The sequence below is a fragment of the Dipodomys spectabilis genome, unplaced genomic scaffold, assembly GCF_019054845.1.
Source record: "Dipodomys spectabilis isolate Male_0828 unplaced genomic scaffold, ASM1905484v1 ptg000138l, whole genome shotgun sequence".
Taxonomy (NCBI): domain Eukaryota; kingdom Metazoa; phylum Chordata; class Mammalia; order Rodentia; family Heteromyidae; genus Dipodomys; species Dipodomys spectabilis.
The window spans coordinates 5,391,959-5,409,935 of NW_024870815.1; the positions used below are offsets into that span (position 1 = coordinate 5,391,959).

General features: G+C 38.3%; 1 protein-coding gene across 2 annotated transcripts in view; it reads right to left on the reverse strand.

The window, feature by feature from the left end:
* The window catches only part of Nadk2 (NAD kinase 2, mitochondrial), a 41,134-nt gene extending 25,845 nt beyond the window's left edge, over positions 1-15,289 (reverse strand). For both annotated transcript variants that reach the window (XM_042690619.1, XM_042690618.1), the window contains exons 1-4: positions 14,774-15,289; positions 4,028-4,116; positions 2,906-2,994; positions 1,814-1,895 (exon numbers count right to left, since the gene is read on the reverse strand). In XM_042690619.1, the coding sequence (XP_042546553.1) occupies positions 1,814-1,895; positions 2,906-2,994; positions 4,028-4,116; positions 14,774-15,067 (554 nt within the window). In that variant the 5' untranslated portion in view covers positions 15,068-15,289. The remainder of the gene's footprint in view (positions 1-1,813; positions 1,896-2,905; positions 2,995-4,027; positions 4,117-14,773) is intronic.
* Positions 15,290-17,977: the final 2,688 nt, after the last annotated feature.

Here is a 17,977-nt window from a genome sequence, read left to right on the forward strand (position 1 = left end):
TGTCCAAACTAAAATGTGGTAACTAAGATAGCACTGGTCGAACAGTTCGGTGGAAAATCTTGAAGATACCAAGTGGCAGTAAATGGAAAAAGAGAAAACAGAAATACCAAATTTGGAGTCAGGAAAAGGGTCAGTAACAGACACAGGGTAAAGCATTAATAAAATATTCTTAAAAGATTACTGTCTTGAAGACTTTACACCAAAAGGAATCACATGTAAAGAAGGGGGAAAGGTAACAAATAATAGAAAAGGAGGTTTTTACGTGGGAGAAAAGTTAAAGCAAGTTCTAATCGGTTGCTTTTCATTTTTTCTGTGAGAAGCAGGCCTTATTGAAGGAAGGAGGATAAGGGTGCTAACAGTACTCAAAAGTTGAACAGATATACTTAAAAGCAGCAACCACAAGGAATGGAAAAGAGAGATAACCAGGGCTACCAGTATAAGAGCTACTCTAAAGAAATTGTTCCAATTGCTGGAGACTACAAATTAGAAATGCTATCAAACCCAAAATTCCTACTCTATGTTTCCTCAGATGACTTTTTCAAAGCTAATATAATAGTAGAAATTATGACAGACTAATCTGGGATTGACCATATGATATGATTTTGAATATTTAAAAATCAAGGAAGTAAATAAAGGGAAAGAAGAATTAAGTGAATGCACTCACTCAATTGGCAGACCTACTGGGATGAAAGGAGTAAGACTGCTGTTAAAGTAGGAGGATGTCAGTAAAATTAAGACTGTAGAGATAGAAAAATTCCAGGTGACTATATGGTCCAGATAAAAGTTGTAGCTGTGAATGGCTGGAAAAAAAAAGTAAGGGTGATTATCAACAAATCAAGGAAAGAAACAGTATTTCACTAAGTCTACTCATTAAGTCAATGATGTCATTCTGAAAAACCAATACAGGTCCAACCAGGCTTTCCTTCTTATGGCAGCCATAAGAATGATTATCATTACTTCTTCCCTCTTCAATGACACTAAAGAGCCCAATACTCATGTGGTTAGGGACTCATCTAGTCTGCCTCAGATCCTATTCCCAAAATGCTTAGACAGCTAAGTGTGAGGGCTGCTCCACACCATGACATAATTTTCTCCATTGATGCCAGTAGATGGATGTATATTTTTATGCTTGAACTAGAAATTCAAGCTGTCTGTAAAACAATCACATTGAAGAAAACCCTATTATAGGTAGTGATTAATAATACCTACCAAATTTCCATCACTGAATGGCTTTTGGAACATTCACAACATTCCTGAAACAATAGTGCCTCCACTCAAATGTCATGTACCACAGTTAAAACCCTGTAGCAACAAGTGCCCAGCAATGTACTACAATAGACAAAATGAAAAATAACTTCCAAATTTTAGGATTTATCATAGATATCATACAAAGCAAAACAGAAATGCCTATATGAATACACACAAACAGAAAATCCAAAACTAGCCAGGCACAGGTGGCTCACACCTGTAATACTAACTGTTCTAAAGACTGAGATCTGAGGGTCACAGTTTGAAGCCAGCCATGAGAGGAAAGTCCATGAGACTCTTATCTCCAATTAACCACAAAAGAGAGCTATCCTCAAGTAGTAGAGCCTTAGCCTTGAGCAAAAAAGCTCAGGAACAGTCTTGAGTTCTAGCCCAGGACCAGCACAGACACACACACAGACACAGACACACACACAGACACACACACACACAGACACACACACACACAGACACACAGACACACACACACACACACACACACACACACACACACACACACACACACAATATCCACAAATAAAACACAAAATAAGAACAAGCTTCTCACCGATCTGGATCCGTATTTACTCCTATAACTGGTTTAAGTCTGTCCAAGACTTTACTTGCGGCCAGAAGCATAGTGCCATCACCTACAGGACACAGGACAAGAATAACACATAATCAGGGCTGGGAAGGTGGCTCAGTGGTAGAGTGATTGCCTTGCATGAATGAGGCCCTGGGTTCGATTCCTTAGCACCACATAAGCAGAAAAAGCCAGAAGTGGCGCTGTGGCTCAAGTAGTAGAGTGCTAGCCTTGAGCTGAAGAGCTGAGGGACAGCACCTACGCCCAGAGTTCAGGCCCATGACTGACACAAAAAAAAAAATTAAAAAAAAAAAAAAAAGAATAACACATAACCAGCCCGCTATTATAAAATTAAACATCATTTTAAAAACTTGTCCTTTTATTTCAACAATCACACTACTTCCTGCTGACTGCCATAGCCTCCGCTCATCTTTTCTATTAACATCATATTATCTCATTATCAGTGTCACTGTTTCACAGAAAAGTATCTTTGTTATGGAGGCTGTTCTGTGAATTGTAGAATGTTTGGCAATCTCTGGTCTCTACCCACTAGATGTCAGTAATGCCACCTAATTTAGATCTGATTTTGTAAAGATGAGAATCAATGCATTAATCTTAAAACCTCTCTTTCCTTTTTCTATAATATCAGACCAAATCCATAAGCTATTTTAGTAAGAACATATCCAACCACGTCCAGCTTCAGACTGTTCTCCCCAAAAACTAGTTAAAGCTTTACGAAGAAGGATAACTAACAATAATATAATTCAAAAAAGATATTGGGGATAGACTATGTATTTATCCAATCATATTAAACTATTATCTTCAGTATGTTTTTCATCCTTTTGTAATTACAACTAATCTCTTCAATTATATTTGAATTTAAAAGCATAGCTTAAATATATAGAGACACAGACACATGGAACCTTAACATTTCATTCATTATAAACAAAATAAATCTGTTTGAAAACTAATCCTATTTGAAAGCCTCAAAATAGCTAGACACCAGCATAAATGAAAAGACCATGTACTGAACCACATTTCAACATCCCAACATCTTTATCTCTATAAAACAATTACCTCCTGCAGCTATTACAGCATCTGCCCATCGAACAGACTCTTCACCATAGTCTCTCCTTTTTACTAGACGAACCTCAATTCCTTCATTCCTAAAATAAAAGTTTATATAAAATTTCCACTGAAAACATACATAATAAGGTTATGTTTACTGAAAGATTAGTACAATAGAAATGTAAATCAGATATACGTCACATAAACAAATTTAAGGATAGCTTTGTAAAGTTAGCTTCATTTTCATTTAATTACAACAGTCAATTAACTGACAGGTCAGGAGGCATATGAATAAACTGAAAATAAATATCCAAATTTTCATGTGATTTAAAACAATTTTATAACCACTAACAGCAAAATTGATTGGCTAAAATTTCACTTTTTTCTACTCCTTCTGATTGTAAAATGTATTAATACAAAATGGTTCAGATTAGCATTATATAATTTATATTATAAAATCAAACAGCAGTTATTTCTAACCCAACAAATATTGAGTGGCAGACAATGAACCAGTGAGTTCAACACTTAGTAATTTGTAAATTTTTTTATTGTCTTGAATATACATGTACAATTTATTTGATGACTGCACTTAGTCACAAATCAACTAAAATTTCTTAACAATAATTCATATACACTCGATTATAATGGAAATCAATATAATTTTCTATTGTTTTAAAAAATAAGCATAACAAAATAATTAATGAGGGATGGGGTAACAAGTTCAACAAGAAATGTACTCACTACCTTACTTATGTAACTGTAACCCCTATGTATATCACCTTGACAATAAAATTAAAAATTAAAATTAAAAAATACTTTGCACAATAAATAAGTAAAAAGAACAAAAGAAAGAAAGAAACATACACATACAGTTGAAGGCTGCTGTGTACTGAATTCACTGTTTGCAGAAAAGGTACTTCTATGGCAGACAAAAAATACTGTGAAAATACCGTGAAATTTCCAGAGCACAGTAAAAATTTCCTTAGAAAGTTGTAAAACTAGTCAATTAATTCTGAAAATGATTTAATAATGACAATCTTACTAAACATTAGCTACTAAAACTAAATAAAGTGGAAAGTCTTGAATATAAAAGCCCACCCAAGACACTATCTCACTATCCCTCAGACTTACCGTAAACTATCTATAATATGTTCCACATTTTTGGTGTGAATATGATGTCGTTCCAGTAGTCCACTGTAGCTAGAACCTTTTAATGCAAGCTAAGGCAAGAAAAGAAACATTGTTTTACTATGTGAAATATATTGTTATACTTACTATGTCATTATAAAAGCTTTATGTATGAAGTAAATTTTAGTGACTACTGGTGATACCTAGAAGTTCATATTAAACTATAAAGTCTGACTTTAGAAAATCGTATTTTAGTTATAATATCAAAGATAGCATTAAGTCTGAGTCCTGAGTCAGTGGGATATGACTGTTTAAACCTTAATGTTTTAAAGCTTAAGGGTTTGAACCTTTTTCAATTTTTAATGATTTTTTTTTTACACATTGCTACTTCAAAGCTGAAGATCAACTCATAACTAATATCATTAGCGACTGTTAGATTACCTTTGTTCCACTTGGATTTGCTGGGCTCTGTTTGGAATTTACCTAGGCAATCTAAACAAAGTGCTGGTAAGCTCTCTGAAAAAGGATAACTTTAGATATATAGTCCATGCTATATGAGACTATGATATATATTTTCTTTCAAGAATTATTTTGCCTAATTGATTACAGTTACATTATTATCTGACCATGAATATTCTCCTTTTATAAACTATATGCCTTCTAAACTATCCATAAAGTAAAATGTTGAGAGTGAAACTGTAATACAGTATCAGTGAACATTTAATTATCAAGCAGGGAATTTATCCACTGGAAGGAAATGTTAGGAGAATTGAAAAAGAAGTTATTTACTTCTTTTCCAAATTCTTTTATTTTCCATTTTATGATATGAATCAATTTTTCAAGAACTTGTCCAATATAAAATATTAAATACATTTTTATTTTCAATCACTACTTCTTGAAGTAAAATTAACTTCTAATTTGAATTTTTAATATGTATTTTACTCCTTACAGGTTAGAAAGATAACAAGATAAAAATTAAAATTAAAATCAAATATAATAAATCTAAGATAGTTAATATTTAAAACCTACCTTCCTAGCCTTTTTTTTTCTTATGATTAATGGTATAGAAAATCACTTTAACCTCACTCCAGTCAAGAGCTGAGAAAACATTAAACCACTGTAAAAATTAATAAGGATGTAAAAGTAGATCAGATGGCCCATATAATTTCTTCTTTAAGCCTCATTATATTTAGAGCAAATGTCAAGAATTGTTTAAAAGGAAAGCAGTGACCACTGAATAAGCCTTCATTTATTTTCATCAATGTAACTCAAGTTTGAAAAAGTATTCTTACAGCAGAATTTCTGACTATGAATACATATACCTTTAACATTCAGGTTATTACTATCACTGCTCAGGCCCAGTTTAACTGAGGCAGCACTAACCACCTCTCAAAGAATGTGAGCCATAGAACATCTCTACTCTTCCCCTCTATGATATCTAGTTTCCAAGATTTAAAAGAGCTCTATGAGCAAATGCTGATGATTCCCCAACAGCATCTCAGCCCTCTAAGGACTCAGAATGAATTTACCCAACTATCTATTTGATATCTTTCTTTGGATGTTTAGCAAGCTTCTCAAATTAACATCTTAAATATCAAGCTCTTAATTTGCTACTCCAGGACTTCCCCTCATCTATGGCTTAAGCCAAGTCATCTGGACTTAATGCCTACTTTTCCCTTATTCCTACACCTAGTCTCTGAGTCCTGGATCAGATCTACAAGTGTCTTTCCTTCACAACCACTACATATGACTCACATTTGGACTACTGCACAAGGTTGTAAATCAGGGATCCCCATTTCTACTCTTGTTCCCTACAAGTGTAATCCCACACAGGGATCCAGAGTATGTTTCTCTCACTTTATCACAGACCTTTCCACCAATTCTCCAGAGGCCTGACTTCAGCTCCCTCTTCCTACACTTCATGTTTTGTCTCGATCCTTACCTCTAGTCTCAAAGTCCTACTTTCACCAAGCTTCTTCCTGTGCCCTTGCTGTAATGCATCCCCTCTCTCTGCACAACTCTGACTCTTCTCAGCCTTGGGGCAGGATGACCTGACCATGGTAACAGCGCTGGTGATGGACTGGGGCTGTCAAGGTTGCTACAGTCACCACCGTCACCACCATCACCACCACCACCACCCTACCCAATATTGTTCATTTCCTTCATTGCATTTACCATGCCTGAAACTATTCATTTTACTTTTTTTTTTATCTATTTGTGTCGCCTAACTAGAATATGAGTACCTGGAGAGCAGTGATCTCACTTTGCTCACCAAGTACTCGCAAGGCCTAGGTACTAGATAAGTATTTGTTCAAGGAATCCATTCACCCAGGGTTCAGTTGTTCTTTTTTTAAAAGGTGTTGCTGTGCTAGGGATGTTTCAGAAAAGCAATAACAGTGAATAAGCAGGTTCCAGAGAAGATAACCCAGCTAAGTGACAGTGACAAGCCATCCCTGCCTGATCAAAACTGAACAGAGGCAGACTATTGTTACAGTTACAGTAACTACTTTTCATGATCACACTTTAAGAATGCGCATTTTACAAAGCTAGAGATTAAGACTTATCTTTAGTTATTAAAAAATCAATACTTGGTTTTCGACAAGCTCTAGGAAATAATGATACTCAGTAGTTAATATTAGGAAAATTTAGTTCTCTAGTATGGTAAAGGGGTTAGAATTTGTGGAGGAATAGATTTAAATTTTAAAATGTCATTTCCTATTATTGTAACATTGAAATTCCTAAAATTCCCAATCTAAACATAAAGTTCACATAGTATCTGAAAATATTCAGCATAAGAAAAGGTCACTTCATAAATTCTTATTCTCACTCAAATTTATTCCAATAACTTATGGCAAACACTTATTTAGAGCATAAAAGTTTTATGTTATTTTGTCAGAGCTCTGACTTATTGGATGACTGGACTTCATTAACAAAGACTCGCCAGAAAGGTAAGAGATGAAGTTATGTATGAAAATCACTTAAATGGCATCAATTAAAAAGTCCTATATCATTAATTAACTGGTCCTCATGTTTGTATAGTTTACAAAAGCTGGTAAAAATCTGTCCCTGAAAATAACATGACATTAAACATCTAAAAGCATACCTTAATCAAAAAAGCCCACACACATTATATATAGATATGTTCATATATGTCTATATCTGTATATACATGTATATGCACATATGTATTATTTATGTATACACACCTTTTTGGTGCAATACTAGGGTGTGAATCCACCACTTGAGCCACTCCTACAGCTTACACACAAATTCTTATAAAATGTTTTACAATTTAAAAGTTAGAGAAACTTAGAATGCATTTTCAATTTACAGTGTTCTACATTAGATATTAAGCTTTTTTTCAAAAACTTGTTAATTCTCTTCACTGCAAAAATAGATTATTCAATAGAACACTGAGGGAAAACAGGTGAATCTAAAAAAAAAAAAATCACCCACAGTATAACCAAAAGTTTCACTTACAAATACTGCCAAAAGCCAACATCTCTCCTTACTACATAGCCCTAAAGTGAAAACAGTATGAAAGGAAGAATGTACTCTCTACGATGAAAGACTTACATTTTAAGATCAGGTGATAGTCTATTCTCTAAATAGTTTACAACATTTATTACATTTTACTTGGCCCACATTGAATTTATTACCATTACGAATTCTTAAAACTTGTTTTACCAGTCAGTTGAGTGTTATGTGTTATTATTTCGTACTTTGTAAGATTTCCATGGAAGCTGTCTTCTGAAAATACAACTTGAAAGAAATGCACAAACATCTGAGATTATGACAGTCTGCTATGTAAACTTACGAGGCATAATTTAAGCATGCTTAAATGGTATTCCATTTCTCAAAATTGCCTTAAAAGAGTTAGTAGTACCAAAGTAACAGCCAGAAAGTCAACTATTCACCAGTCATCTATTCACTTCTCATGATCAGACCTGGAGCACTGACTCCTAGAGATTCCTTCAGATATAGATGATATTTGCCTTGGAGCATTTCTCATCTACCTACTCCTTCTCGAAGACCTTGCCTTCCCTTTTTCCAGTCTTCCATTTCTCTTTCTGTATTTTTTGTTGATGTTAATTATTTACTTCCAGCCTTGCACATTGTCATTGCTCAGAGTTCCATCACGGCCTTTCTTATCTACCAAGCATGAGCAAGTAACTCTGAAACCTATGCTGGTCCTCAAGCCTCGCTTGAGCTTCAACTGAAATATTCAAGCGCCTTCCTTTAAATTATCTACAGGTCAGCCTGGTGCCTGTGAGAGGATCTAAACTTGACTGTACTTTCCTCCTTCAAATGTGCTCTCCTGATATGTATGTATTTACGTATATATACATAAATATGTATTTTTGCCTGTTAATACTAGCACCAGGGCCTTATTCAACAGAATAAACCCAGTTGTCATCTTTTATTCTTTTTTGTTTTGTTTCGTTTTGTGGGGCTTAAACTCAGAGCCTGGGCAGTGTCCCTGAGCTTTTGCACTTAAGGATAGCACTCTACCACTTTGAGCCACAAAGCACTTGTACGGCCTCAAAATATTTACTCATGAGTAATGATTTTCAAACTGTCCTTACAATGCCTTGTAAGCTGGTTACAAATACAGCCAGCATTTCTATTAAATGAAAAACACACAATACATATTAAGGCTAAAATGTTCTCCAGTTATCTTTTATTTTAAATATTAAGTACTGAGTCTCGATATTTCTGAGTGTAGATCACAGAAAAATTTGACTTTTTGTCAACTGTAAGATAACCTTCACTTGTCTTCCTAGTATTGTTTCAGATCTCGAGCTACTGAGTAGCTAGGATTACAGGTATGAGATACTGACACCAGGAAAAATTCTTCTGCATTCTGAAACACTTCAAATATCCTAAAAATAAAGATCTAATTTCATTTCTATTATATTGGCAAAAATGGTAAAATTTACCAACTGCTGACAAAAATATAGAGGTTCAAGCATTTATTCAATGCTAGAGAAAGTATATTTTTTCTATGTGCTTTTCCTTTGAACTAGGAAAACAATCTAATTGTCCAAATAGCAGAATGCTACACAAAAGTAAAATGCATTAATACATATGAACCGAAATATATTTCAAGATCAATAATAGTAAAGCAAAAATGAAACAACAAACCATATTCTAAAGGCTATAACAGCACCATAGTGCCCTTAATTTAAAAAACTATACAGAGTTAAATACACTAAATAGTTATTGTAGTTAATCTTAGTAAAGCAGCCTTTTTTTTGCGTGGCCTGATGAATATTGTTTCAAGTCTATAATAAAATGGAAATATCTTAAAAGGTTAATCTAATTTCCCACATGATATACATCTAGTCATTTCATTTTTTCCTTAGTGATTATAAAGAAAAAAAACATACATGTAATAATTTTCTTAAGATATGAAATAACTGGCACATCTGAAAATCTTTTGAAACCACACATTTCCATTACATGTTACAAAGTTCACTGATAATAAAACAAAGCGAACATACAACTTACTAGCTAACACACCAACTAGTTTACATCAGTAAACTCTTGCACTTTTTTCATATACTTAAAAATGCAAAGAGTAATTACAATAAAAATTATTCTATATATAATTTCATGGTCGGCCACATATTGAGTTTTTTAACACCCCCACCCCACCCTGGTAAAGCTATACACATCAGAAGGTGAAAAAAAGAGAGTTCTCACTTAACAGTTTTTGTCAATTGTGGCACTTGAACTGCTAGATAATCTTTTCTTTGTAAATCTACTTGTAAGCCTTTGTGGAAGAGACCATAAGGCTCTATTTTCCAAGTTGTGTTCTACAAAATTTAAAATACTTTCTCTCCCCCTTCTGACCCACTAAAAGTAAAAGACATGGTCAAATACTAATCATCTTTTGCTTGCATTCATGTTCCTTAAAGATATCTAATCTGAAAGGCCTACTAAGAAACCTGAGTTACTGAAACCTTCAGCCTAAGGTCTTCATCTAGAAGAAAGCTAGTCCCTAGGCCAGTGGAGAATAAGAACTAAATGTCATCTTAAACAATACAGAAACACTGTACCACCTTATTAAGTAGGGCTATGAGTATGGGGAGAATGACAGGGAATATTTGCCTCCAAACCTCTAGTTTACAGTCCACAGAAGAAATAATCATAGGTAAGTATTATGGAATATATATGGAGACTGTAACACAACCTTGACTGGCAGAGGAAGTCAGGGCCACAACAAGGTTATCAAGCAGTCCTAACAGAACAGCTGAGCCAAGCTCTAAGGAAGAACAGGAACAAGATGGAGGACTGCCCGCAAAGCAAGAGGACTGCAACTATGAAGATCCTAAGAGATGCAAATTAAATTACCTTGAAATATTATTTCAAACTTTCAAGTTGTCAGGCACTTAAAATTTTTAAATGTTTTGTAAAACCAGGAACTCTCATTCAAGATGGTAAAAGCAAACAATCTCTAAGAGACAACTGGGCAATTCTCTAATCAATTATGTGTGTCTTTTAGGTCATTTGTCTTACAGATTGATTGACACAGAATTAGTGAATAACTTAAGTGTTAAGATACATCACACATGTAATAAGACACATATACTATTTAAAAAGAATAACAAACACTGTGAAGTGGAAAGAAAAAAAGTACAGAACAGTATGTGATCAATGAACAAATACAGGATGAGATAAAGACAAAGAATACTTCATTGCTTCGATTTATGAATATGGATTATTCAAGAAACACAAGAAACTGATTTTCATTATACAATTTTTATTGAATAAATTTCTGAATCATTTACATTTTTAAACTACTTTAATATGCTACTGATAGAAGATTATGAGGAATATTTAGGAAGTTCTAAGCAGAGGAATCAAGAGGCTAGATGTTTGTTTTTAGATAGATCACTCTGGAGCCTGCACCTGGAAGATCTGAAAGGAGCAAAGTTCAGTTAGAAGGGCACAGGAGGGCTCCAGATCACATTCTTTAATTTGATAACTACCCACACTGTATACAATATACTTACTGCTCAAACCAGGTGGCAGAAAGGTATTACCTGCTTAAGAGCTACTTAAAACCTAAGCCACACCATCTTCATTAGGAAACAAAAGAAAAACAAAACCAAGGTACAACACTTCCCAAATCTCTTAAGATGGCAATAGACAGGAATAATGTAAGCCAATAATAGAGGCATTGTTAGATATAGTTATTTTATCTCATGATTTTTAACCCTAAGACAGAAATGGGGAAACCATTACAGAGAATAGCTTCTGAAGTTAAGAGACTAGGATAGAGTAAAGGAGGGTGGAAAATAAATGTTTTGTATCTAATACATATTAAAAGACAAATAAAAACTCTTCAACAAATAGTGTATTTCTCTGGTATCAAAATCCTTTTCAAAGTTTTGTTTCACATAAAGCCCTAATTTGTGACTGTCGTGGATCATGATTAAAGTTCCACCTCTGCCAACATCTATATCTCCTATGTAAACTGTAATAATAGCTTTATTAGTCTTTGCAAGGTCGTGAAACTTGAAGGTAAAAAATTCTTAGCTAAAAATCCACTATTCAAAAGAAAAATCACGGATCAATGGGGAAAAAGTTAAGAAATAAAAAAGAATTAAGAGTTAAGAATTTTAAAAAGTTAAAAATAAAGCAATGTAATTAGTTGAAAGAGTAAGTGAAAGTCAAAACTTTGACCTAGGCTGAAGGACGTAATTCTATTTTGCACATGCTTTATCAACTAAAAGGCTACTCGACTTCCTTACACGTCTACAAAATAAAAAAAAAAAGCATAGTATGTCAGAATATAAAACTATACTGGCACTCTGGCCTTCATCTTTACTGGTATCTTAAGACATTATTTTAAAAGCGATGCGCTTTGCATCAAAAAGCACCACAAGAAAACAGAATGCTTTGGTGCAAAGCCAGGTTATCACAGCTAAGGTGCAGGAAGGCTCAAGCAATACTTGGCCATTTACTTGTGTGAGTGTGTGTGTGTGTGTGTGTGTGTGTGTGTGGTGTGTGTGTGTGTGGTGTGTGTGTGTGTGTGTGTGTGTGTGTGTGTGTGTGTGTGTGTGTGTGTGTGTGTGTGTGTCAGTCCTGGGGCTTGAACTTAGGGTCTAGGTGCTCAAGACTAGCACTCTACCACCTGAGCAATAGCTCCACTTCAGGCTTATTTGATGGCTTATTGCAGAAAAGAGTCTAAAGGACTTTCCGGCGCAAGGTGGCTTCAAACTAAGATCCTCAGATCTCAGCCTCCTGAGTAGCTAGGATTCCCTGCTTTAGCCATTTACTTTTATTTCAATGTACATGATAAGACACATTTTAGTATATTCTAGCCTAACAATATAACAAACAACATTAATGTTCATGCCATTTCTATCTATTACACAAGGCCCAGTATTCTCTGATGTGTACCTGATCACTAGTCCAGGCTATATCTTAATACGGTATACATCATTGCAAGTACTGGCTTAACATAATCATAAAACAAAGGCTAGACATGGTGGTTCACACCTGTAATCACAGCTACTCAGGAAAAGCAGAAGAGTTAAAATAAGAAGAGTTAACAATTCTAGTCCAGACCAACAATTTCTAATTCAGGAACTCCATCCCAATTAACAGCCTGAGTAACAGGAAAAATACTGTGGAAGGCCAGCCCTGAGGCAAAAAGCGAAAGGCCCTATCAGTAAAACAACTGAAGCAAAAGAGAGCTAGGATATAGCTCAAATGATTTTTAGAAAAAGAAAAAGAATTGCAAAACCCTAAATTCAAATCCCAATACTGCCTGATAATAATGATAATGATAATAATTCCTATCAATAGTGACCTAATTCAGTACATCTGTAACATTATCTACAACAAAACCTATTCCACTGCCAGGTAATTGCAAAACTGCCTGCAGTCTTGCAGGTAAACTTCAAAGCTTTCTTATTCTAAGAACATTAGGGACAAATATTTACCTATTAAGAGATTTCTGTACTCAGGGTACATTAGGTAGTTTGACTTTTACACAATTATTGACTTTCCCTACATTTTAAGTTTTTATTAGCTGCAGTCTAGTTCAGAGGTCCAAGAGTTAATTCTCATTCAGATGCCACCGATTTTCCTGAGGCCTTCAAAAATTTCAAAATGCCAGTATTAAAAAGGACTTTGGAGACAATCTAATCCAATCCTAACATTCACATACTGAACTAACTGAAAAGCTGACAGTACTATAAAAAAGTATTGTCTTCGTTGGCAATGACACCCAGAGAAGTTGAAAACCACATAGGAAATTAACAACACAGAACCACAGCTTAGAGCTCTCCTGACCTCTGATCCCCACTCTGAACACAACAAATTGTGTGTACTGTTTCATTCTTTTTTTTTTTTCTATTTTCCTGATGTGCTACTTGAAATTGTGGGAGGCTTCAGTGAAACTGTATAAAGAACATTTTCTTTAAATGGCATGTGACAATTTCTAAAAGGTGGGTCTTGAAAAATTAAGAGAATAAACCAAAGGACACACCCCTTTCCCAAAATAGAAACCAGTACTTTCATGTGACCTTAACATTCCCTCATTCCCAATTTCACAGTCCAACACAAATTCAACTACTCTAATCTCCAGTCCAAACTGTTGATTTTCTCTAAATCCCACAAATGTTTTTCAAATACTCAGGAAAAGAAAAGGGAAATTGGCACTTGAACTTCTACTTGGGCTCTCTTGAAGCCAAGAGTTAAAATTTCATTTTGACATTATCTACAAAACGACTATGCTGAAGTTTACAAAGAATTAAAAAGTAATGGTTACATGCAACTAATTCCACACACTATGAGTACAGTGTCAACAATAAAGTATCCAACGCTGGTTTTTCTAGGTAATACAGTCCCTGGCAACCGCGATTATTCTCCATGTCTTAATGATGGTTGAGTAGGGATATGAAATCCAAAAGGAGGAGGAGAGCTGATCAAATTCGGGGTTCCAATCTCCCTTGGATTTATATGCTTCTCTCCAAAATACTAATGAACACACCTAGTCCACAGTGGAGCCGCTGGTCCCGAGGGCGTATTTCACACCTTCTCCAGTCACTTACCGTTACAGGACCTTTTTAGCTAACAAAGATGCAAATCCAACTTCCTCCCTCGCTCTCCCTGGCACCAAAGCCGCACGTGCTTTGACACCAACTGCAAGACCCTCCTAGGGCGCCCACATTCCAGCTGGGCAAAGGCCGGCTCAGGAGGGCCCAGGCCTCGGGTCCCGCAGAGTAAAGGGGGTGTGTGTCCGTGGCTGCTACGCCCCGTTTTCTGCAGCGCCTCTCCCTCCCCCCCCCCCGTAGTTCTCTCCCCACGCAGACCTCCCACCACCCCGCTCGCCTTCCTCCTGCGGGGCTGGACATGCCGGTCCCGACCAGGGGCGAGGGCCCGAGGGAGCCCCCAAGTGCCCCCTCCGACAGTCGGTGGGGACCCCGAGGCCGCTCTTTTCGCCCATCGAAGGCAGATTCGGGGCGTCCATTACTGGACGGAGACCTGACCTGACGCTGCCCAACGCCACCAAAACCCCCCACGCGCGAGAAGGGAGGGTGGGTCTGCAGGAGAGGCCAGGGGCAGGGAGGTCAGCAAGTGGGATCCTGGGAGGCCCCGGGAACTGGGGTCGCCCCAGAGGTCGTGCTTTAGGGGGTGCAGGCACCCCAGTCGGGTCCGGGAGCAGATGGGGGCCCAGAGCCTGGACGCCGGGGCGCCCTCCCTCGCCCCCCGGCCCCCGCCGGGACCCACCAGCTGCTTGAGGTCCTCCTCCGAGAGCTCCGCGTAGCGGTAGCGCTGCTGCTCGAACTCGTAGCGGGTGGTCTTGGCCACCACCACCACCCGCGAGGGGCGGAAGCCGCCGTCCGCGCGGCTGCCGCAGCCCGCCAGCTCGCGCGGCTGCCCGTGCCCCAGGTGCCGCCGGCCGCCGTCTCCGCCCAGCCGCGGCCGCGTGCCGGGGCCTCCCGCGCCCGAACCCCGCAGCGCCGCCCGGCCGCCCGCCACGCGCCGACAGCTGCCCAGGAGGAAGCCCCGGTAGCAAGTCATACTCGGCCGGGCAGCGGCCGCGGTCTGCAGCGCCGGCCTGGGCTCCGCGCCGCCGGGAGTGGGCGCCGCCTGCACTGCCCCGGCCGCCCGGGCCTTTAACTTCGCGCCTGGCGCACGGAGGTGAGGTGCGGGGACGTGCGTGGCCCGAGCCGCGAAGGGGACGTGCCCAGACGTGGACGCGGCCGGGGAAAGCGGGGGCGCTGGGGAGGCGGGGAGCCCCACGCGGGGAGCAAGGGGGCGGGGAAGAGCGAGAGGCCTCGGGGTGGTGGGGTTGGTTTGTTTGTTTATGCGTTTCCATTGGCGCTTGCGCAGTGGCCGCTACGCCAGGGCCCAATCACTCCTTCCACTAGTGGCTTCGTGAGAGCTCTTCGCCCGCCCCCGGCCTAACTCTGTCCACCAATCAGAGGCCGTTGCGATTTCGGAGCCCCAGGAGCTACGGGGATTGGCTATCGCCGGGGCGAGGACTGGAATGCCATTTGGTATTCGAGCTGCCTCCAGAAAACCAGCTGGAACCGGTCTGAGTTGGCCCAGGGGCTGTGGGAGGGGTTTTGAGAGCCTGGCGGGAAAGCTAGTGCCCATTGCTTCTCGCTCCGTGGGTTTCTTTCGATATTTCCCAGGAAACAATCGTGTGCACTTTGTTCGTGCATTTTAACAAGGGCTTGCAGAAATGGCAGGGGTTGAGGAAGTGACTCAAGACCAACTTGTTTAGCTCACTGGGCCTACTACAAAATGAGGATGCCAAGTCTACCTGACAGAAGGCATTAGCAATATTAAGACAACAGATTAAACCAAGCGCAGCGTGGGACCCTCTTACCTGCCTATCTGACCACCAAAGAGCCATCATCCCAGAAGGACACAGTTGCAGCCTCTAAGGACCTTGAAAGATAATGGGTGTCTAGATGGGGAAAAGTTTGGCAAACTAGATAGGGCAAATAGAGTTAATAGTGTCAGTGTTTTGGACTTTATCCTATTGGCAGTCCGGAAAGCGGTGTATTGAAGGCAGTGTTTGGCAACTATTGATCTGGCTTTGGAATATTGGTAAACTGGAGGGAAGAAGAGAAAGGGAGATCGTGGGAAGCTGATGGAATAATTACAGTGATAAGGACCTGGGCCAAGAAAAGAGTAATGCGATTAGAAGGAAAAGAAAATAGGAGGAGAAAAATCAAATGGCAATGCACATTCGAGTGTTTAATTCCTCCTGTTCCTAGCCTAGGCATCTCTTTTTTCCCACTCCTGGCATTACTAGTAAGCAGCTTTTGGACTTTCGGGCAGATTACTTCATCTTGCTCAGATGCCTCTACAAAACAAGGTCGAACTAGAATGGTAACAAGGTTCCACTAAGCTCAGTTGATTCAGCGAACTTGTCATTTTTATCTAGCAATCGTCACCATCATATATTCATTAATTCACTGTACTTTTGAATATCTACTGTGTGGCAGATGGTGCATTAGGTTGTTATACAGTTTTATCTGTTGTTTGTTGTGTTTTTTGTTTTGTTTTGTTTTTTGCTTTTGACTAGGACTTGACCACTCCCTCCTATGGGAGGTAACTTGGACATTCCCAAAGGTCACACTTCATGATTCATTACCTATTAGGAAAGGAGACATTACAAATGACACAGATTTGAAGCTAGGATAACTGGGAGAATGTTGACCCATTTGACAGAAAAATAAATGAATAGAGAAAACTCTTACCTTTGTGTGTATATTAATTTTAGGCCTCTGCCTAGTTCACAGATAATAACAGTTTTTGGTTCTCTATGATTTCTAGTTACAAATGCAAGACACAATGTATATTACAATATGTATCTCCCCATCTGTAAGGGATATCCCTTTGCCTACGGTTACATTGTATCCCTCCTCCACTTACTTGCAAGAATTGCTTCATTAAGTTGTCTTCTCATGTGTACCTTAAATTCTATTTCCAATGTTACCAAATGATCTGATTGAAACTTAGAAGACATTTCTCAACCATTGGATCTGTCTTGAGCACTGGCAATTGCTACCATTCCTTTCTGAAATTTTTACTGCGTTTTCCTGAACACCAATTCCTAACAGAGTTGTTTATAGCTCTTTGCTGCTATTTTGAGTTCTTTCTGAGCCTATCTGAAGTATCTAACTCCTGTCTTTTCTGTCTTTCACTCACTTACTGCAACCTTCCCTCCACTCACTCTTCTGCATGATCTCATCCACTGTTGAGTAATGAAAATAACTTGGGCCTTGAAATTAGAAAGACCTTGATTCAAATCCCAGCTTTAGAATTGATTAGCTCTGTGAACCTTGAACGGTTGCTTAACTTTTCTGCACCCACTTCATCTAAATATTGCCTAAAATATTGGCTCTTTCTCTTTTCATGACTTTTCATGACTTCGAGAACCAACAGCTTTATCTTCTGTCTTTCTTCTGCGCTTAAAATTCTTATTTCTAGCTTCCTATCAGATAATGGCTCTTGATCTTTGCACATACAACAAACAGATCAGTGAATATCAAGTTGTATTTGGGCCAGGCACCCTGCCAGGTGCTAGAGATAAGTGATAGTCTTTTTATTAGTTCTCTAACCCTTGAGGAACCTAATGTCTATATGGTTTTATAGGACTTTGAAGGACTTCGAGGCCTTAATTCAGCCTCAGAAGAGTTAAGAAGCTTTCTACAAATGTCCTAAGCTAAGAGTCGGCTTTGTAATCAATATCACCAAAACTGGAAAAGGAATTATGCAGAAGAAAATATCATAAGCAAAAGCATAATGGCAACAAAATAACAATTCTGAATTCCTAGAGAATATAGAGAGAGGTAGGCAATGAAAGATAAGAAAAGTAATGAAAGGTAAGACAAAAAAGGTAGACAGGGGAAAAAATCCCATGGAAATTGCTTTGTCCATATATAGAACCTGCCTTTTATCCTTTTGAATCAA